Genomic DNA, 22,434 nt, shown 5'->3' on the forward strand with positions numbered 1-22,434 from the left:
TGGATCTTCCTGGTTCTGACAAGAATCTGTTTTCTCACAGCTGATGAAAGGTTTCCCCTTATATCTCCTTGGCAACAATTGGGTCATAAACTCATTCTTAAATAAGTTAGTGCCTAGGAGAATGGAATTGTTATCATTGGTTTAGACCAGCTATGATCAGTAGATATATATGGTGTAAGCCACATTGATTTAATGTTTTTTAGTAGCCTTTTTAAATAGTTAGAAGGAACAGGTGAAACTATTTTTACTAATATGTTTTAGTTAACTCACTGTCCACAATAGAATCATTTCAACATATAACCAAAATGCAAAATTTCATTGATATATTTTGTTTGTTTACAAAATACAGACAGTTAAAAATCTGGTGTATATATATAGTGTACTTAGCACGTCTTACTTTGGGCTTACCACACTTTAAGTGTTCAGGAGCCACATATGGCTAGTGACTGTCATATTGGACAGCACAGCTTTGAACTAATTATTTGGGAGTAGACTTGACAATAAAGTATAAGCTCATGACACTGCCATGAAATGGCACAGTGGCCAACTTGATCTAAAGTAGGCCCCCAGATTCTTCACCAGAATAAACTCAGCTCTACCCCACAACGAGAACATTTTACACAGAATCCTGTGGGAAGATTTAGTTACTCCATTTCCATGTCAAATCTATATAGGGAAGGTAACTTTTTCCTCATGGAGAGACCATGTAAGACCTCACTGCTGTTTGTCTTTGCTTCCCACTTTTATCTTTGTTAAAAAAAATTAGTACCTCATCATGTAAAATTTACACGGGTAATAATTGTTGCCTTAGACAAGTAAATGCCTTTCTTTGGTGTTTATCAATTATATTCTTGAATTCCTGTGTGTGTGTGTGTGTGCGCGCGCGCGCGCGCGCATGTGCGCGCAACCCATGACAACTTTTTATGGTTTTTATTTTTATTTATTAATATATATATATCTCTTATAATTCCATAGTTTAAACACACTCTTGACAACTTCTGCATGAGTGTAGTTTATTTTTTAATCCTACTGTTTTGAGACTAATTGCTTTTTTAATTTTGAGAATTTTTAAACACGAGTGTCTTGAAGATAATATCAGATGACCACTCCCTTGGCATAAAATGTCCAGCATCTAGGTTTAACACTTTTTTTTTTTCATTTGTTTTATTACTTGTTTTTCTTATAAGTTACAGGCATGCTGACATTTTACTCCTGTTTCCGTCAGTGTGTATTTCACAAACATAGGACATTTTCCTATATGTACCCCACTACATTTGTCAGGACCTAACAGAATGAACTGCTAATCCTTATTTTTTAAGCATCTGATTGGGGGCTTGTGCAGCTCTTACCACAATCCATACATCCATCCATTGTGTCAAGGACGTTTGTACACATGTTGCCATCATTCCTATTTATTTATTTTAAATCATTTTATTGGGGGACCATCATCATTTTCAAAACATTTTCTTTCTACTTGAGCCCTTGGTATCACCTCCTCATTTTTTCCCCTCCTTCTATTCTCCCTCCCTCATGAACCCTTACTAATTTATAAATTATTATTTTTTCATGTCTTAAACTGACCAATATCTCCCTTCACTCACTTTCTGTTGTCCATCCCCTGGGAGAGGGTTAGATATATCATTGTGATCAGTGGCCCTTTTCTCCCCCCACATTCCCCTTACACTCCTGGTATCTCTACTCTCATTATTGGACCTGAGGAGTTTTATCTGTCCTGGATTCCTGCTGTTTTCAGCTCTGATCTGTACTAGTGTACATGCTCTGATCTAGCCGGATTTGTAAGGTAGAATTGGGATCATGATAGTGAGGGGAGGAAGCATTCAAGAACTAGAGGAATCATCTGTGCTATACTGCACCCTGACTGGCTTGTCTCTTCCTTGTGACCCTTTGGTAAGGGGATGTCCAATTGTCTACAGATGGGCTTTGGGTCTCCATCCTGCACCCACCCACCCTCATTTACATTGATATGATTTTTTGTTCTGGGTCTTTGATGCCTTATATCTGATTCCATCGACTCCTCATAATACACAGGCTGGTGTGCTTCTTCTATGTGGGCTTTGTTGCTTCTCATCTATTTGGCTGCTTGTTTATCTTCAAGCCTTAAGACCCCAGACACTATATCTTTTGATAGTCGGGCACCATCAGCTTTCTTCACCACATTTGCTTATGTACCCACTTTGTCTTCAGCAATTGAGTCGGGAGGGTGAGCATCAAGGAATGCCAGGTTTTTCAAACAAAGCGTTCTTGCGTTAAGGGAGTACATGAGTAGAGGCCCAATGTCTGTCTGTTACCTTAATACTTAGCATATGTACATAGAACTATTTCCCCATCATCATATATAAATATATTTACATATGTACATGCCTGTATTTAGACCTCTATAAATGTCCTTTGCCTCTTAGTTCTTTCCTCTGTTTCCTTTTACTTTCCTCTTGTCCCACTATCATGTTAGGCCTTCATTTGGGTTTCAGTAATTCCTCTTGGCTACATTGCCCTTGATCAAGTCCCACCTCCTCCTTGCTTTTGATTTTAGATCACTGGTTGTTCCCTTGTCCCTGGGTTGGTTGACACCTCCCTTCCTTTCCCCAGCCTCCCCCTCTCTCATTTCTCCCCGGAACCATCGATCCCGTTGTTTTCTCCTCCAGATTGTTTATCCCACCTATCTTACCTAGATAGACACTGTAAATCCTTAACATCATCTTATACTCAGGCATTTTCATAATTCCCCAAAACATCAATGGGTCATTATATTTAATGGTGGTACCAGTGTAGTCTTCACAGCATCACCTTTCCCCTCATCCTGTTTAAGGGCAATGACTTCAAGGAGCTTGAGTGGCTCTAGGACTTTTTCCCACAGGTGCTTATTACTGTTTCATCATCTTTTAATCTGTGTGTCACGTTGTTAGGTGCCGTTGAGTCAGTTCCGATTATAGTAACCCTGTGTGCAACAGAACGAAACCCGTCTGGCCCTGTGCCATCCTCACAGTTGTTCGTATCTTTGAGCCGTGTTGCAGCCTCTGTCAGTCCATCTTGTCAAATGTCTTCCTCATCTCTGCTCTGCTGTTTTAACAAACATGATGTCCTTCTCCAAGGACTGGTCTCTTCCTGATAACATGCCCAAAGTCCATGAGATGAAGTCTCAACCATCCTTGCCTCTAAGGAGCACTCTGGTTGTATTTGTTCCAAAGACAGATTTGTTTTGTTCTTTTTGGCAGTCTAGTAATTTGGATATTCTTCACTAACACCATAATCCCAATGCATCAGTTCTTTGAGCTTCCTTATTCAAAGTCCAACTTTCACATTCATATGAGATAATTAATAATACCATGGCTTGAGTCAGGTGCATTTCAGTCCTCAAATTAACACCCTTGCTTTTCAATACTTTGAAGAGGTCTTATGCAGCAGATTTCCCCAAGTCATTGTAATGCATTGTTTGATCTGTCGTCTGCTCTGGTGAGCATTGATTGTGAATCCAAGCAAGAAGGAATCCTGACAAGCTTCAACTTTCATTTTTTTATGATACCTCATATAGAGGTAACAGCTAGAGGCTGTAACCTGCTTGGTGCTTAACGTTTCTTGAAGTCAGATGCAAACTTTGTGTTTTATTTTGTTTATTTGAGGGCAATAGTTGCATACATTTCATTAGAGTCTCAGAAGAGTACAGGACTCAAAAAGGACTGACTGTTTCCACAGTAAGTATCGTAGTGGTTACTAGTTGGGCTGCTAAAACCAAGGTCAGCAGTTCAAAACCACCAGCTGGGAGAAAGACAAAGCTTTCCACTCTTATAAAGAGTTAAAGTCTCCTGGAGGGTGGAGGGAAGGTGAGGGAGAAAGGGAGAACAGATTACAAGGATCTACATATAACCTCCTTCTTGAGGGACGGACAGCAGAGAAGTGGGTGAAGGGACACATGGGATGGTGTAAGATATGACAAAATAATAATTTATAAATTATCAAGGGTTCATGGGGGAGGGGAAATGAGCTGATATTAAGGGCTCATGTAGAAAGCAAATGTTTTGAGAATGATGATGGCAACATGTACAAATGTGCTTGACACGATGGATGGATGGATGAATTGTGATAAGAGTTGTATGAGCCCCCAATAAAATGATTAAATAAAAAAAAAGTTACAGTCTCAGAAACTCAAGGGGCAGTTTTACCATGCCCTACAGGGTTGCTATGAGTCGGCATTGATGATGGCACTGAGTTTGGGCTTTGGTTTTATAGCAGAAGCAATACAAGCCAATGATTTTAACAAGCACATTTATTCTCTCACAGTTTAGAAGGCTAAAAGTCCAAGTTCAGCATGCCTGGTGTAGGAGAAGACGTCCTCGTTCTTTTGGCTCTGGGGAAAGGTCCTTGTCTCTTTTCAGCAGCCTACAGATTGCTTAGAGATGTCTATGTGTCTTGGCATCAGCTTTCCTTGCGTCGTCTAGGAGTCCTCAGTACGTGGACCCCAGGTCCAAAAGGACATACTTTTTCTTGGTGGAAGTAGGTCCCACTTATTTCTGCTTGCTTCTTTCTCCTTTTACCACTTGTAAGGTAAAAAGTATTGCAGACTACAAACCCAGGGAAATTTCTCTTATGTTAGATAAACCTTGTGATTAGGATTAAGGGTGTTACACCCCACTCTTGATTCTCTCATTAGGTTATCACATCAGATCACATCTTGGGGATCATTACATAACTGCCACATTACATCATTACTTAACTACCAAATCACTGAGAATGCAGGCCCAACCATGTTGATGCATATTTGGGGGTGGAGGTGAGGAGGATGTAATTCATTCCATGACAGTGGGTATCCTAAGATACTTTTTCTTGTACTTCTATATATTGTCCTTTCTGGCATATTATCCACCTCTCCTTAGCACCCCGAGTAAAAGTAACAAATACAGATTATCTTCTGGTTTCAAAAAATTCTTGCATTGGTGGAGAGTAGAAGAATAGTACACCAAGAAAGAAGTTGAATTGAAGAAAGACTTTCTTAGGGGACTTAATCATATTGAAGAAGTGCCATTGTGGATGAAATGATTCAAGAGAGGGAGGACTCATTGATTGTCAGAGTCTTAAAATACATGGAGTGATGAGGTTGATGAGCCTAAAAGAGGAATAGGAATATATCCTTCCATAATTTGGAAAACATGCAGGAATCTGTTTTCTCAAAGCATAAGGCTATGTACATGTCACAGAGGTGAGGGTGGTGACAGTGGGAGGAACATAAGGATTTTTTGAGAAAATAATAGTATAGCTACTATGGGAATCTAATGAATTCTCCCTCTAGTCACATTGGGTCTTTCATAGGGCAGGTGTCAAAGGTTCCTTTAAATACCAGTTGGTTTCTAGCGGACGCTATCTTATGGCACCCCCAAAATGCGTCAGAGAACTGGGCTCCTTGAGGTTTTAGTGAGTGATTTCTCAGTCGCTGGAGTTAGATTAGGTGTTTGATCACCAGGCTTCTCTTCCGAGGGACCTAGAGCTCTTCCTAATTTCTTTGGTAAGGGATAATGCAAAAAATCCTAGTATGGTATTTGAGCATTAGAAATTGCTTAGTGACAGTGCTGCTATTGACGACGTGTGACAATAGAGCTGGCATATAGACTGTAGGATCAGCCTTTGAGATTGAATGCGACTTCCCAGGGAAAACACACAAGATAAGAATGACTTAGAGTATTAAAAACCACATCAAAACTGAAATCTCTTGTAGGAAAGTTGAGCAGTGGGGAAAGAATGTTGTGCAGTACTGCTTACTGTCTCCCAAATACATCATCTGCTTCATACCTCCTGGTCTTCGCGTCTTCTGTTCTCTCGGCTCCGCTGTCTGGCAAACCCTTATTCCTCTTACAAGATGTAGTGCACATTTTCTTTCCTGTAGTCCTCGTCTAGGCAATGGTTCTAAATGGGTTTCAGTCCCCTGGGAGAATGAGCACAAAGTCCAAGAGCCTCTTGCCCACACACATGCATGGCTTAGTTTTCTGCAAATATTGGCCATGCCAGGGTTCCATGAGGCCTATCTAGGGCCCAGATTAAGCCCTATTCCCTGAGACTCCGGGTTTTGCTGGTTATACTTTGAAGAGTTGCTTCAACTTTACTTACTCCTTTTTCAGGGGATTAGAAGTTGTCTTAGAATATGCCTAAAACTTTAAATTTATAGTTTGAGAGTAATTCTAACGTACGTAAGAAAAATACAATGAACTGTTTTTCCAGTATAACTAATAATTTGGAGTAACTATAAATGTTTTAACCAAAAATTTAGCAACCTCATAAACTTGTCAAAATGACCATCTTCAAAGTCTGATTATCTTGGATTTATTAGTAATTACACAAAAACATGGCAACTCTCAGAACAAGGTAAGAACTTGTGTTTCATTTGACTTTTAGCCCTTTGAAGGCATATTCTTATTTGTACTCATGTAGCACATCTGTTGACGTCATTGGGAGTAGTTACTGTTTGTCCTTGAGCAGAGGAATGAAGTAATGCATTAATATTTTTAAATAATTTGTTGGACAGTGGTCTATAATGTATATGTTTATTGGGCAGATAAGCCAAACAAACCCACTATCATTGACTACACAAGGGGGTACCTTAAAAAAACCTGGAATTTTTTCAAAACTGTGTATTTAAACTTTTTTACAAAACAACCTTATCACATTCAAAGTACTCTGTATTACACTTAATACATTTGTCAAATGTACAGTTTCATTCTTGGAAACATTTTTCAAACTCATCTGTTTGGATGGCTGACAGCACCTCCCTCATTTTTTACTTCACCTCTTCTATTTTCACTGTCCTTTCATGTCCCTCTGAATTCTTGGAAACAAAAAGAAGTCACACAGAGTGAGGTAAGGTGCGTGGGGCAAGAGAGGCATGCTGTTTTTTTGTTTGTTTGTTTTGCCAAAAACGAGCACACTAACATGGCTGCATGAGCAGGTACATTGTTGTAGCAAAACCATGCCTTTCTTGTCCCATACTGATAAGCAATCTTTTCAGAACCTCTAAATAGAAAGCTTGATGAACAGTCTGACCTTGTGGAACAAACTCCAAATGCACTATCCCCCTTACTTCACACACAAAAAACGATGCATGAGCATCGTCTTAATCTTTGATTTCACTTGACGAGCTTTTGGGACTTGAGGTGATAGGGCATCTTCCACTGGCATAATTGATGTTTGCTATCGGGGTCATAAAAATAGCACCATATCTCCTCATCAGTAATGGCTTTGTAAAAAAGTCTGGGTCACTTCAGGGCTGTTTTTTCAAAGCACGGCATGTGTCTATTCGCTCGTTTTCCTGGTCAGTCAGAACCGTAGGTACATGTTGCTCAGCGACCCTTCTCATTTCAATATCTTCCATTAAAATTCACTGAACTGAGCTCCAAGATGGTCCAGATAACTTCCCCCTGTCTTCAATGGTCGGTTGTTGGTCTTCGGGCACAAGTGCATGACTTGTTGACATTTTCATCCATTTGGAAAGTTAACGAACATCCAGAATGACATTTCACCTTTTTTGAAACGAGAAAACCACTTGTACACTTCAGTTTTTCCAATAGTGCTGTCCTTACAAGCCGTGTTCAAGATCACAGTTTCTGCGGCATTTTTCCTGATCAGGAAACAAAATTTCACCCAAAAAAATTCACTGTGACCAGAGAGAACCTTCGGAGGTGATGCCACTGGATGCACTAACTCAGAGCCAGTTGCTTGATGTTCGCCTAGTGGGAAAAAGAGCTTTTGTCTCGTTTATTCTGGGGTATAACTCTTATATTTTGACTCATAAGTTCCACTAAATCATTACAGGAACAGTTGGCCTCACCTCTACCCCGAAGAGCTAGCCACCAGGGTTCTTCCTGGAGAGATTGCTGCTGTTGCTGTTAGATGCAGTGAGTTGGTGTGGACTCACAAAACACTGCCCAATCCTGTGCTATCCTCACAATTGTTGCTTAGCTTCAGCCTATTGTTGCAGCACTGTGTCGATCCATGTCCTGGAAGATCTTCATCTTTTTTACTGGCCGCCTACTTTACCAAGCTTGATCTCACTTTCCAGGGACTAGTCTCTCCTCATAACACGTCCAAAGTACTTTAGACAGAGTCTCTCCACCTTAACTTCTGAGAAGCATTCTGTCTGTACTTCTTCTAACACAGATTTGTTTGTTATTCTGGCAGTCCATGGCAGTTCCCATATTATTCACCGACAGTATCATTCATTGAGGTGATTCTTCCACGGTCTTTGTTGCTGTTCAACTTTCAGGTGTATATGAAACTAACATAAGGGATTGAAAATAACGTGGTCAGATCAGGCACACCTTAATCCTCAAAATGGCATCTTTGTTTTTCACACTTTTAAAGAGCTCCTGTTTGCACATTTGCCAGTGCAAATGTTGTTTGGTTTAAACTGATGCTTCCCTGTATATTGATTTCGGATCCAAGTAAAATAAAATCCTTGACAACTTCAGTCTTTTCTCCGTGTATCATAGCGTTGTTTATTGGTCATTGGAGAGAAATAAGTATGAAAAGCCAGTTGATGTCTGTGGGAAGTAATAGGAACGTCTACACAGTTTTTGCTTGTGAGAGTGGAGAAATGACAATTCCTTAGAAACATTTTAGGGAAAAATGAAAACCAGCAGGATTTGAAGTCTGATAGTGCCTAAGTTTTGAGTTCAGGAGGCGGTGGCAGAGCTGAGAAGGGGAACAGATGGGACGCAGCATCAGCAGATGCTGAATAAAGTTAGGAAAATCCAATTTAACTGTCCTGCAGGTAGTTCAAAATTTGGAACTGGGCCTTTGATTAGTTATTAACAGCCACAGAGATGTTAAGATGGAAGCATCTTAAGGAAAAAGTAGAAGGAACCCAATGATTTCTTGATTATTGAAAATGAAGACATCAGAGAAAATGAAAGATTGAGTCAGCAGGACTGTGGTATTATTTCCAGGTGTATATATTGATTATTTTTCTTCTTACAGCCAAGTGCAAGATCTGTGAGTGGGCATTTGAGAGTGAGCCACTATTTCTCCAGCATATGAAGGATACTCATAAGCCTGGAGAGATGCCTTATGTTTGCCAGGTATTGCCTTTTTCTCCAGGGAGCCTTGGCCGTTTTCCATTTAGGTTGGATACCAACCTTGGTCAGCACCTACTGAATATACTTAGTTTTAGGTGTTCTGAGGAGGCGCAGAAGAATTAGTAAGCAGTTTCTGTCTTCTGGATTTTACCATGTAGGAGAGAAACATTTAAAAACAAGCATACAAACAAGCACATATCCAGCCAGCGAACGTATGCATGTACTAAGGGAATTGTCTGGAATTGTCTGTCTCTTGAACTTATGCGTTAGAGGTGGGCAGAGAGAACTTGACTCTTTCTAGTCACAGTGTAGGGATTGTACTTAGACTTTCCTGTCCTTCCCCGTTTTTAAGTCACAACTCAATTTATCACAGACATGAACCTGTGTTACAAAATAATTTGGCTTCTATACAGTTTAGGAAATCTAATTTTGTTTTCCTATTTTTCTGCTTTTGTTTCTCTTTAAAGGCCTTAGTTGTTTACCTCGCTCAGTCTTGTTTTCCCTCTTCTGTGACTCAGGTGTGTCAGTATCGCTCCTCACTGTACTCTGAGGTTGATGTGCATTTTCGGATGATCCATGAGGACACTCGGCATCTGCTCTGCCCTTACTGCCTGAAGGTCTTCAAAAACGGCAATGCATTCCAGCAGCATTACATGAGACACCAGGTACCAGGCGCCATGCCTCACTTACCCGGAGGCTCTTTGCTTCATGAATGTTGGGGCCAGGACTGAACTTGGCAAATGATTGTAACAGAGAAGACAATACACGTTTGTTTGCAAAAACGTATTGCGTTTCTTTGAAATACTATGTACTGTGCTAGTGACTTAGTGATCAGTAAGACGGCGATACAGTGGGCGAGTGTGTGGGAAGTGTTGCAAGAGGAAAAACGGTATCTAGAAAAGCCTAGACTTCCTCTAGGAGCCACATCGAGCTTCTAGAAAGAAGAGTAGTGGGCTTGAGTCAGAGTGAGCCCCAGGATCTGGAGGAAGATGAGGAAACTGAAAGATGTTCAATGTTTGCAGTGCCTCATGCAAGGAGCTGGTTGGAAGTCAGGCAAGGAATAGGTCATGGAGGATCCCGTATGCTGTGGGAAAGGGTTTAATGTTAGCATCAGCCACTGGGCAACCATTAAAAGATGTGTAAGCTGGAGAATAATGTGTCCAGATTTGCATTTACTATAAGACTGCCCGCACTGAAGACAACAGTTTGCAGTAGATACATCCAAAGTGAGGATGTTCGTAGTCCAGGTAAAAGATGATAGTAGACTAGAGTATTGGTTTTTGAAAAGAAGCAAATGAGGATAGAGGTGAGAGAATTGAGAACTTAAATAACATGATTTGGAGATGGATTCTGTGAAAGTAGCAAGGGATTAACTAGTGCACAAAGAATAGTGCCTAAGATTGTCAGTGGATGTTGTTTTGTTTTCTTTTGTTGCTTGGTTTTGTTCTGTCTTGTTTTTGTGCATGTTATTATCTCTGCAGGTCTGTCTAAATAAGATAGGCTGGATGAACAATCTGGAGGAGAAAACAATGGGACCGACAGTTCCGGGGGGACACGGGAGAGGAGGGAGGTTGGGGGGGAAAGGAAGTGGTGTTAACAAACCAGGGGCAAGGGAACAACAAGTGATCCAAATCGGTGGTGAGGAGGGTGTAGGAGGCCTGGAAGGGCGTGACCAAGGGTAATGTAACCGAGAGGAATTACTGAAACCCTAATGAAGGCTGAACATTATAGTGGGACAAGAGGAAAGTAAAAGGAAGTAGAGTAGAGGAAAGAGCTAGAAGTCAAAGGGCATATATAGAGGTCTAAATAAAGGCATGTACATATGTAAATATATATGAGGATGGGGAAATAGATCTGTGTGCATATATTTACAGGTTTAGTATTAAGGTAATAGATGGACATTGGGCCTCCACTCAAGTACTCCCTCAATGCAAGACTACTTTGTTCTATTAAACTGGCATTCCATCACCTTCCCAACATGATCGATGAAGACAAAGTGGGAGCATAAGCAAATGTGGTGAAGAAAGCTGATGGTGCCCAGCTATGAAAAGATAATAGTGTCTGGGGTCTTAAAGGCTTGAAAATAAGCAAGCGGCTATCTAGCTCAGAAACAACAAAGCCAAGCCCACGTGGAAGAAGCACACCAGCCTGTGTGATCATTTGGTGTCGAAGGGATCAGGTATCAGGCATCATCACAACAACAAAAAATCATATCATTGTGGATGAGGGGGAGTGTGGAGTAGGGACCCAAAGTCCATCTGTAGGCAATTGGTCATCCCCTTATGGAAGAGTTGTGGGGAGGAGACGAGCCAGTCAGGGTGCAGTGTAGCAAAGATGAAACATACAACTTTGCTCTAGTTCCTAAATGCTCCCCTCCCCCCTGCCCCTGCCAGTATCATGATCCCAGTTGTACCTTACAAATCTGGTTAGACCAGAGGATGTACACTGGTACAGATAGGAACTGGAAGCACAGGGAATCCAGGACAGATGATCCCTTCAGGACCAGTGGTGTGAGTGGCGATACCGGGAGGGTGGAGGGTGAGGTAGAAAGGGGGAACCGATTATAAGGATATACATATAACCTCCTCCCTGGGGGATGGACAACAGAAAAGTGGGTGAAGGGAGACGTCAGACAGTGTAAGATATGACAAAATAATAATTTATAAATTATCAAGGGTTCATGAGGGAGGGGTGAGCGGGGAGGGAGAGGAGAAAGGAGCTAATGCCAGGGCTTGGGTGGAGAGAGGATGTTTTAAGAATGATGAGGTCAATGAATGTACAAATGTGCTTTACACAATTGATGTATGTATGGATTGGGATAAGAGTTGTCTGAGCCCCTAATAAAATGAGTAATTAAAAAAAAAGATTGTCAGTGGATGATTGACAGGTCTTGGTAGTGAAGTGGGGACCCTAGAGGAAGTACATTTTGGAAGGAAGAGTTTGGAGTTTGTTGGGTCTGTGGACATCTAAGGTAGCTGTGTGCTAAGTATGTAGTTGATTGTACAGCTCTGCAGCCTGAGAAGAAGGTAGGCTGGAGAAAACATAAGTGTTGGGCCCCCACTGCCCCCTTGAGAGTAAGGTAAAAAACTTAGGATTCCTGAAGTCTGACCTCAAAGCCAGCCCTAGAATTCTAGGAGGAAACCAGAAAAGTCTTGACATTAACACTAGGTTTACGGCCTGCGTCATTTTTATTTCCTCTACAAAAATGAGAAATGATTTACATGTACCTCCTACTATTTATGCTGACTTTAAAACATTTAATGAGGCAAAAATTAATTTTCTTCTAATAAGCCTTCTTATCTTAAAATTCTGTGTGGTATGCCTATCTTTAGGAATACGCGTCAATTTGACGTGATCGTAAATTGATTAATCCCAGTATATCTGTTTTATTCATGAAAGCATTACTTTAGTAATAAATACAAACATAGTCAAAACGTTCTTTAGAAAGTCGTGCAGCAGAGATTCTCATACTGACCAACCGAAGCCACCCCGACGGTATGTTGAACTCAAGATCTCAAATGTCCCGTAATGTTAAATATTATAAAATTTATTTGTATAGAGAGATCACATAGTTTTTTACTTATAGGTTAATAGTGTATGTTTATGTGGCTTTTAAATAAGTTGATTTCTCCTAAAAACACGCTTTTGTTCATGAGACAGTTTGATGTGTGTCCGTAGAGATAGGTATATAAGGAATGTCCCTAAACCTAATGTTAAAGAAGCAAAGGGCAAGAAAGTGTGAGACGTGAGTGTGGGGAAATGCTTGTGTGATAGGGAGGTACAGAAGCTAGAAACTTGGAGTCTTCAGACCTTTGAAAGTTGATGGTAGCATGGACGTCAGTTTCAGCAGGATCAGAGAGAGAGGTAAACACGTGTACGACTGGGGGACAGGGTGCTAGGCTAGACAGAAGGGAGCTCAGGGAGCCACCGAGGCGCTTCTGTGACTGCTTCTCTTGTACTGCTTCGTGTTTCAGACAGAATAGTGAGACCCATGGTTTACACTGCTGCAACAGGGGTGCAGAGGAAAAGTCAGTGTAGATCCATGAGTACAAAAATGGAGAGCACAGCAGGATGCCTGTGCTCCATGTTCACACACGTGTGCACAAACATGCTTGCCCAGGCCCCTCTACAACGGCCCCTTTCCCTGATGATCCACCACAAATGTGTTTCCAGATAGGGGACTGGAGAGTAGCCAGAGACTACAGAAATTGTTAGCCTCTGGAAGAAAGTCACAGACCTAGGCCCAGTGTGGAAAAAGTCAGCACTGAGCAGGCTGACCCCTCTAAACAGAAAGGCACCTCTGTGGATGCATTGATGTGTTAGGGGGAGAAACAGCCAGATGCAGAGCGATCCGACGGGAGGGGGCTGTTGTTGAAATCCGTGTGTGTGACCTGCCTGGACTCTGCAGGAAGAGACAAGACCCAGGCAGCCGCTCACAGGGTCTCTGTGGAAGGGACCGGGGGTTGGCAATGCAGGCCAACGTACAACATAAGAGCGTACAACATTACGTATACCTACGTGTATACATACACCAGCAATATTTTATTACCTTGTAAAAACAATCATGAGTTATGAAAATAATAATCCATAACTTGTCATGGGTCCGTGGGGGAGGGAGGGGAAAGAAGTGGGGAGCTGATACAGGGGCTCAAGTGGGAAGAGAATGCTTTGAAAATGATGATGGCGGCATATGTGCAAATTTGCGTGACAGGCTGGATGAATGCATGGATTGTGGTAAGAGATGGAAGAGCCCCCAATAAAAGTACTTAATAATAAAAATAGACAGTCATGAGTGTCGAGTATAGGGAGCATTATCTGCAGTACAGATACAAGGTGTGGGACCAGTGAGGTCTAAGCCTCAGCCCGTTGTCCGAGCATGGCAGGAGAGGGTCTTTGACCTAAGTCATCGTGGCCTGGAGCCCACCTTGCTTTGGGGGGCATGGGAGGTGATGATTCTCTTAAATAATCAACATAACAGTTGAAAGAAGAATAAGATCTATCATTAAAAGAAAATTCACTGCGTGCTTTTATGGGATGCTGTCTCACCCTTTTCCCCCTTCAGAAGAGGAATGTTTACCACTGCAACAAATGCCGGCTACAGTTTCTCTTCGCCAAGGACAAAATCGAACACAAGCTTCAGCACCATAAAACTTTTCGTAAACCCAAGCAGCTGGAGGGCTTGAAGCCGGGCACCAAGGTAAAGGATTTGTCAAGTCTTTTAAAATTATTATTGCAGATCCAGGAGGAGAGGGACATATAGAGGTGCTTGGTGTTCAGGGGTTTAGTGTGGGGCGTGTCTCATTGGATGTACCCTCTGCTTGACTCACAGGTGACAATACGGGCTTCCCGAGGGCAGCCACGCACCATTCCTGTGTCTTCTAACGATACACCTCCCAGCGCCTTGCAGGAGGCAGCGCCACTGACCTCCTCAACGGATCCTCTGCCTGTCTTCCTTTATCCCCCTGTCCAGCGCAACGTCCAAAAGAGAGCTGTTAGGAAAATGTCAGCGCCCTCTTCTCAGTGCTGGGCGGGGGTGGGGGTGGGGGGGTGTAGGCTTATTCCTGACAGCCAGAGCAAACTGGCAGCAAATCTAGGACCCTTCTCTCTTTGGGGACCCTGGAGGCAGTAATGAGAACGTCCCTTCTTTCTCGACAGGAGTGCCATGGGCCGGCAGACATGTCTGGAATGCAGCTTTGAGATCCCGGATTTTCCTAATCACTTCCCTACTTATGTACACTGCTCCCTCTGTCGCTATAGCACCTGCTGCTCGCGAGCTTATGCCAACCACATGATCAAGTACGTGCTTTACGAAACCGATTATTCTCTACAAGGGAGGTCACGTTCTCCAGAATTGGTTTTATTCCCTCCCCCACTCCTATTAGGTTTCCTCCTTCAGCTTTCAGGGTGGTTTGTCTCTCCTGTTTGAGTTATGAGGCCAAACCCGTGGTCATTGGGCCGTGGTGGTCTGTGCTCTGATTGGTAAGACTTTGCCACGCCATTGTGTTTCAGGAACCAAATGCAAATCCTCAGACCCACCAGGCCTATAGTATCCATGTGCATTTTAATAGCTTCCCAGTAGCTCGTGCAAATATTAAAGCATAAGCTTAGGGTGGGTTGCAGAGTTCTCTCTTGTTGGGGACCTTGGCTGTTGACCTCTAGTTTCACTGTAACTGTTAACACATCTCCTTTGCCTTCCTCAGCAATCATGTTCCAAGGAAGAGCCCCAAGTATTTGGCTTTGTTTAAAAATTCTGTGAGGTAAGAAATAGCTGATTGGTTATCTCTTCGGTTCTTTTAAGTTTTTATATTAGATGCTTTTAGTTATTTTGGAGCATGGGTATGTGGATTAACTTGAGGGAAAGGAGAAAGAAGGTGGGGCTCGGGGTGCATTCCTTCCTGTATGAATCTCAAAGCCTCTGTTGTCCCTGTGCTGGTTGACATGTTCCTCACCTTCTGTTTTAGCGGACTCAAGCTGGCCTGCACTTCGTGTACCTTTGTTACTTCGGTGGGAGATGCCATGGCCAAGCATTTAGTGTTCAACCCCTCGCACAGGTCCAGCAACATCCTGCCACGGGGTGAGTAGGGAGAGAGATGCCCACCGCCCTGGATAAGCCAGGAGTCTGATGTAACTGCAAGGGTGCATGACACCAGACTATATGGGTAACTGGAAGGTTGGTCATTGGGTGAGGCTGTATTTTTGTATCAGGGTCGTGGTTTTGATTGAAATCCCAGGGCAGTTGTCTGTGTTTGTTTTTCCATTGAATGCTAACTTTTTTTTTTTTGGGGGGGGGTCTCATTTTCCTTAGGACTCACTTGGATAGCTCACTCAAGGTAAAAACCCTCACTTCATGATTGCTTTGTGTTTTGTCTGTATTATTCCTGTCTTACTTTCCTACTTTAATTGCATGTTCTCCTCCTCTCTTGGCTCTTTTACCCTTTTAGGCAAAGCCAGGCCCGTGACCGAGTCCATGACCGGAACTTGAAGAATATGTACCTGCCCTCTTCCACCCCACCCAACAAAGCTGCCACTGTGAAACCTGCAGAGACCACCCCAGCTGAAGCTGAGCCTGAAGAGCTCCCAGCTCCTGTGGCCCCGGCACTCCCGTCCCCAGCCTCAACTGCAACGGCACCTCCCACCCCGACTGAGCCCCAGCCTTTAGCCCTTCCACCACTGGCTGCAGAGGAGCCCGGTTGTCTGAATGTTGATGACCAGGATGAGCGGAGCCCAGTCACCCAGGAAGCTGAGCCAGCATCAGGTGGGGGTAGTGGCAGTGGAGTTGGCAAGAAGGAGCAGCTGTCTGTAAAGAAGCTTCGAGTTGTACTGTTTGCCCTATGCTGCAATACAGAGCAGGCAGCTGAGCACTTCCGAAACCCCCCGCGACGGATTCGGCGTTGGCTTCGGCGCTTCCAGGCCTCCCAGGGGGAGAATCTAGAAGGCAAATACTTGAGCTTGGAGGCAGAAGAGAAACTGGCTGAGTGGGTGCTGACCCAGCGTGAGCAACAGCTACCTGTAAACGAAGAGACCTTGTTTCAGAAGGCCACCAAAATCGGACGTTCTTTGGAGGGGGGCTTTAAGATCTCTTACGAGTGGGCTGTGCGTTTCATGCTCCGGCACCACTTAACTCCCCATGCCCGGCGAGCGGTGGCCCACACCCTCCCCAAGGATGTGGCAGAGAATGCAGGACTCTTCATTGAATTTGTGCAACGGCAGATTCACAACCAGGACCTAGCCTTGTCAATGATTGTGGCTATTGATGAGATCTCCCTATTCCTGGATACAGAAGTGCTGAGCAGTGATGACCGCAAGGAGAATGCCCTGCAGACTGTGGGCACAGGGGAGCCCTGGTGTGATGTGGTGCTGGCCATTCTGGCAGATGGCGCTGTCCTCCCTACCCTGGTTTTCTACAGGGGGCAGCTAGATCAGCCTGCTAACCTGCCCGACTCTATATTGCTAGAGGCAAAGGAAAGCGGCTACAGTGATGACGAGATCATGGAGCTCTGGTCAGCCCGGGTGTGGCAGAAGCACACCGCCTGCCAGCGCAGCAAAGGCATGCTTGTGATGGACTGTCATCGCACTCACTTGTCAGAAGAGGTCCTTGGGATGCTGAGTGCCTCTAGCACATTGCCTGCAGTCGTCCCAGCAGGCTGTAGCTCCAAAATCCAGCCACTAGACGTCTGTATCAAACGAACTGTCAAGAACTTCCTACACAAAAAGTGGAAGGAGCAAGCTCGGGAAATGGCAGATACTGCATGTGATTCTGATGTCCTGCTCCAGCTGCTGCTGCTCTGGCTGGGCGAGGTGCTGGGCGTCATTGGGGACTGCCCGGAGCTAGTTCAGCGTTCCTTCCTGGTGGCCAGTGTTCTACCTGGCCCCGATGGCAACATTAACTCACCCACCAGAAATGCTGACATGCAAGAGGAGCTCATTGCCTCCCTAGAAGAGCAACTGAAGCTGAGTGGGGAGCAGTCTGAGGAGCTCTTGGCATCCACTCCTGGCCCGAGATCATCCCCTGCAGAGACGATCGAGCCTGAAAGCCTTCACCAGCTCTTTGAGGGTGAAAGCGAAACCGAGTCTTTCTATGGCTTTGAAGAAGCTGACCTAGATGTCATGGAGATTTGAGTGTTGTGCCCTCACCCGGGTGCAGTTGGGTTGGAAAGTGTGAGGGAGGGTAGAGAGACATAGGGAGAGGGGGTTTGCGAGGTGTTTGGTATTTGATTTATATTTTAAATATATGCCGCCGCCACCCCTGATATTGACTTAAACGCTTCCCTGTGGATTTGTGGATTATTAGAAAAACCAATAGTGATCACGTCTGAGCCGAGGAACTGGCCCATTTTTGTGACTTTTTAAAAAAAAATAAAATCAAATCACTGTGTTTGGTATTTTTCTGACAAAATCAAGAAAAAGGAAAAAAAAATCCTTCGTGGGTGAATGTTAAAGTTTGAGTTTCCCCTATTACCTCAATTGTATCATAGTACTTCTGGGTTTTGTTTGTTTGTTTCATTGTGTGACCAATGTCTTTGGGCATGACTCTAACCATTGTCAGTGTGAGAACATTTCTGAAGATGGGAAAGATAAATAATGTAGCTCACAAACTGGTTTATTATATATATGGGTAAAAAACTTTTTTCATTGTGGTCTTAATGCTTTTATATAAAAATGAAATTGGAAAAAAAAATCCCACCGAACTCTCTTTTCCTTCTCCTTTTCTTTCCTCCTTCCCTCTCCAGAGATTTCTACAACTCTAAATATAAAATTGTGGCTTTAAAGATGCATGAAACCACCTTTATAATCATCCAGAATGACGAACAGATGTGTCTTTCCTCACCACCCTCCTCCCTCCAACACAACGCAGTCCTTGTCCCCTTACCCCGTTCTTACACCGTCACTCTGGACACAGGATCATAACCGTGTCTGGAACAAGAAGGAAGTACTGAGGTGCTCACGAGTGTTAGGTGGAAGCCATCCCCAATTAATGAGTCTTCGTCCTGCAAGCTCCCAGAGCTAATCCCTGCTGTGTTGGACCTCATCCTGTTCAGTGGACAGCATGCCTGCACAGGAGCTCATTGTGCAAGAGGCTCAGTGTTGAACTTTCAAGACAAGCTCCTTGTTAAGAGTCCTGCTATTACTTTGTGGCTTTCTTGTATTTCTTAGAGCTTAGAGGAGACTCTGACACGAAGAAACTCCCAGGGAGGGGGGGTGGTGTGCATAGACATGAATCTTTATTTTTCACTGCCAGCTTCAAGGAAAAATCTTTTTCTACAATTTGCATGTGAGGGACCTTTTTTCATTGTATGTACTTATGGCTATATACTGAAGTGTACTGTAATATAAAGGAGAACATCAAGTGCACCTCTCCCCTATGGCTGCACCACTCCTCTGTCCGTCCGGAGGCTTTCCGCGTTTCCTCCTGTGAGCCGGGGGGACAACCTGCACAGGCTTGTAAATGGTTCGTCTTTAAAATGTACATAAGTGGAACATTTAATAAAATGAGGAGAAATGGATTTATAAACTGTTGTTTTTTTCTAGGTGACCCTGGATAATAGGCTCTCACAGACTGGGAGATGTTTCAAGATGTGATAGGCCTAGGGGTACAGAGGTGACATTTGTTGCCACTTTTTTTTTTTTAAACTCTCAGCACACTATAATATAGTGAACTGGAGTGATTCCTCCTAGACACAGCTGGGCCAGCTCTGTGAATCCAGGGCATCTTTCAACAACTGAGGATCAGTCTGGGCTTTCTGCCGGATGCCATTTAATTGACAGAATTGGACTTTCAAGTCAACCTGTGGCCCTTGAGCAAGTTCAAGAACTATTCATTGGTCAACTCCACCAATAAGGACCTAATCACGTTGGTAGTCTTCACAGCAGCCACAGCCTTAGCAGAGCTAAGGCCTCTGCACACTGACTTTCTTGACAGGCAGGGTTTTTTCAAGACCGTAATGCCAACAGTGAAGCCACTGGGTTTGGGCCAGGAAGTTACCTTTGTGGACTCTGCCTGCATGGCTTAGTAGTAGAAGGAAGTTTTGGTTTGGTTTTGTTTTTTTAAAAAATAATTCAGTTTAATCAATAAACCAAGTATTTATTGACTACTTTGTGTGTTGAGACTAAATGTGTAGATTCAGACTGAAAATGGTTTTCTTTTGCTGCTGCTTCATGTGTTAGTCGGTTGCCATCAAGGGTTGATAGAAATGGAGGAGTGTTTCGATCCGTCCCTCAGTTCCTGTAATTGCGGGGGTTTAGCTTCTCGGTGTGTGGAGAATCTTCATTTTTAATTCAGGTTTAGCACCATTCAGATGGAACTCACCTGATTCATCTCTATACACCATGCCAATCACTTCTCATAACTGCACTTAGGATTCTCAGTGACTACATACACTTTTAATAGGCTGATGATAAATGTTTACATTTTGTGCTTGATGCAATAGTCCCCCTAAGGAGGGTGAGGTGGTCAGATGGGTGAGGAATCGAGGCTGCCAGTTCCAGCTTGGGGGATGGCCTTACGCAGAGCAGCTCTAGCAGATGGTAATCTCGGACACGGTACTTTGGCTAAAATCCCACTTGAGCCAACATTAACTGGAAAAGACCATTCTAGGTCTAGTATAGTGGGAGAACACATTCACATCGAGGCACCACGCAAAGATTAACACCTTTTCTCTACACAAACTCTTTGGAGACCCAAGAGAAGGCAGTGGCAGTTCTGTACTGTTATTCCGAGAAAGAGCCTATGGGTTTTCAGGCCAGAGGGGTGATGGGAAGATAATAGCTAACAGGTTCACTGGTTTGACAAGTCACAATGAAATCACGCAGCAAGCATTTCAAAGGATTGATTTATTTTACAAAAGAAAAATCTACCGCTGTGAGCCAGCTAAGTTCAAAGCTAATCTGAAGGGTACAAACTTCAGAACTGGATAATACATCTGTATTCACTCTAATACATCTGTATTCACTCAAAGCCACTGAAAAGGAAAAACACAGACAATTGTGAAGACAGGGATCAGTTTCTAAAAGCGGCTCTACCCTCCAACCAAATCCTTCCCACCCAGAGAATTTTCCTAGTGCAAACCCCCAGAAAAGTCCAGCTTAGAGCAATTCAAGGTGTCTCAACAATTCTACCACCTATCTTTTTCTATTGCCATGTTCAATTACCTGATCATATGGGCAATATCCCAGTTGGTCTCAGCAGACAGTGGTCCCTCTATTTCAACACCTTTTTCTGTTACAGTGGCCACTTGAAACTGAAAGCAAATCACAATTAAAATTCTTGCCCCGGCTGAGTCAAGTAGATGGGCTTTGCCCTAGCTAGAAGAGACAGAAGTGGTCTTCAAAGCAAGAGACTAGGAGAGCAGTTCAGGCATCCCAAGTCGGTGTCTCATTCCTCACACCCGTACTCACCCGATTATAGGAACGGGCATCTCGGTAATACAGCACTCGCATGCAGCGTTCCACTAGCTCCCGGGCCTCTGTCTGGCTCAGCACTGGCTGCTTCTCCAAAACATCTCGCAACAGAGGCTAGGGGGGTGGGGGAGAAAAATAAGCGGCATATATTGGGATGAAAACCAGGTGGTTTGTCTCAAAACTTTAGTGTGTTTCAGCACGTAAATGAGTGAAAGGTGACAGGCCACCTGCAGTCTGCGGTGGTCCACTTAAGAGTTCTAGGGTATCTTACCACAGGTCTCCTGACTCCCTTTTACATGCCAACCACCACCTTGTCATTGGAATGCTATGTGCCAACATAAGGCCTCAGAATGTAAACTATCTGCACTGTACGGAGGCGAACTTGGTCCTCTTGTCAGAACTCCAGAACCACCACTAACCTCCCCCTTCCCCAGTGCTGTCTCCCCTTCCCCTCCCTCCTCTCAGCAGACTACTTACCTGAGCCAAGTATGCACCATAACCAGTGGCCAGCGAAGGAGCTTCATAGGCAACACCAAGCATGTCCACATAACCGAGGAAACTAACCGGATATAATGGGACAAAAGAAAAAGCCCACCTCATACCATCTTCAACTACTGTAGCTCAAAGATGGGATGATGGTCTGGGTTAATCATGGGATTCATTTGGGGGGTAAGAGACGACACAGGCAGTAGCTGGGCAAACAAGTAAAGATACTTGGCTTTCAAATCAACCTTTCTCCATCAGCAAAGCCTCCGATGACCACGGTGTTCCAGAGCGGGTTCATCTTGGAGCGGCGGCTGTACATGGCCCTGGTCAGCCAGGAATGGATCGCTCGAGGGCTGTAGCTGTGCCCATCTCCCGACAGCTCCTCGTCAATCCTTAACAGAAACAGAAGTCTGCAGGCCAGCTCACGCTCAGAAGAAACACCCACAATCTCCTCCAATTTATCCCTAACGCTGAACGCTATGCGTCCCCAGCAGCTTCAAAGGCACCTTGCCCCCTCGCTGCCACCGAGTCGAAGGGATTTTTAAAAAGTGTTTTCCCTCTCCACTTGGGAGATGACTTACACCATCTGGCCGAGAACTTGCTTCAAATACTGGAAATCCGCGTAGTCTCCAGAGGCACCCAACATGGTGGTGTCGTTAACTTGCATTATGCGAGAGATGTTGCGGAAACGAGCCAAGGAGCCGTACGAGCCCAGCATGTCTGCGGCAATCACCACTCCGCCCTCGAACTTAACACCGAGGACTGAGGTCCCGGTCACCATGGGGTTCCTGGGGAGAGAAGGGTCTGCTGAGCGGCGGCGCGGCGAAAAGCCGGCGCCCACGACAGCCCGAGGACCAAGTCCCCATTCTGGCCTTCCGTGGCTCCTTCCAACCCTTCCGTGTCCCCGGGGACCCCGCGCCGGCGCCCCGAGCCTCGCTTCGCTTTCCCCAGCTCGTGCCGCACCGGCCGCCGCCCC

At 44.2% G+C, this 22,434-nt stretch overlaps 2 protein-coding genes across 6 annotated transcripts in view; one reads left to right on the forward strand and one right to left on the reverse strand.

The window, feature by feature from the left end:
• POGZ (pogo transposable element derived with ZNF domain) overlaps positions 1 to 19,666 on the forward strand; it is a 69,872-nt gene extending 50,206 nt beyond the window's left edge. For all 5 annotated transcript variants that reach the window (XM_045295616.1, XM_004716625.2, XM_045295619.1 and 2 more), the window contains 9 exons: positions 8,977 to 9,077; positions 9,593 to 9,739; positions 14,137 to 14,271; positions 14,404 to 14,576; positions 14,730 to 14,870; positions 15,275 to 15,331; positions 15,536 to 15,648; positions 15,880 to 15,904; positions 16,016 to 19,666. In XM_045295616.1, the coding sequence (XP_045151551.1) occupies positions 8,977 to 9,077; positions 9,593 to 9,739; positions 14,137 to 14,271; positions 14,404 to 14,576; positions 14,730 to 14,870; positions 15,275 to 15,331; positions 15,536 to 15,648; positions 15,880 to 15,904; positions 16,016 to 17,693 (2,570 nt within the window). In that variant the 3' untranslated portion in view covers positions 17,694 to 19,666. The remainder of the gene's footprint in view (positions 1 to 8,976; positions 9,078 to 9,592; positions 9,740 to 14,136; positions 14,272 to 14,403; positions 14,577 to 14,729; positions 14,871 to 15,274; positions 15,332 to 15,535; positions 15,649 to 15,879; positions 15,905 to 16,015) is intronic.
• Positions 19,667 to 20,388: 722 nt separating this feature from the next.
• PSMB4 (proteasome 20S subunit beta 4) lies at positions 20,389 to 22,322 on the reverse strand. The gene is made up of 6 exons (XM_004716651.2): positions 22,040 to 22,322; positions 21,704 to 21,850; positions 21,450 to 21,531; positions 20,970 to 21,086; positions 20,724 to 20,812; positions 20,389 to 20,533 (listed from the first exon to the last, which is right to left on the reverse strand). The coding sequence occupies exons 1-6, from the start codon at positions 22,237 to 22,239 to the stop codon at positions 20,521 to 20,523; spliced, it is 648 nt and encodes a 215-aa protein (XP_004716708.2). The 5' UTR covers positions 22,240 to 22,322; the 3' UTR covers positions 20,389 to 20,520.
• Positions 22,323 to 22,434: the final 112 nt, after the last annotated feature.

Source organism: Echinops telfairi, unplaced genomic scaffold (assembly GCF_000313985.2).
Source record: "Echinops telfairi isolate 266 unplaced genomic scaffold, ASM31398v2 ScPeMD7_5805;HRSCAF=6673, whole genome shotgun sequence".
Taxonomy (NCBI): Eukaryota; Metazoa; Chordata; class Mammalia; order Afrosoricida; family Tenrecidae; genus Echinops; species Echinops telfairi.

What these genes read in the sequence shown, in the direction of transcription:
- PSMB4 (XM_004716651.2), bottom strand. Translation starts at nt 22,239, where the DNA reads ATGGTGACCGGGACCTCAGTCCTCGGTGTTAAGTTCGAGGGCGGAGTG. An exon ending in ATGGTGCATACTTGGCTCAG is followed by an intron (nt 21,087 to 21,449) that starts GTAAGTAGTCTG and finishes CCACCCCCCTAG; the next exon opens with CCTCTGTTGCGAGATGTTTT. An exon ending in ATGCCCGTTCCTATAATCGG is followed by an intron (nt 20,813 to 20,969) that starts GTGAGTACGGGT and finishes ATTTGCTTTCAG; the next exon opens with TTTCAAGTGGCCACTGTAAC.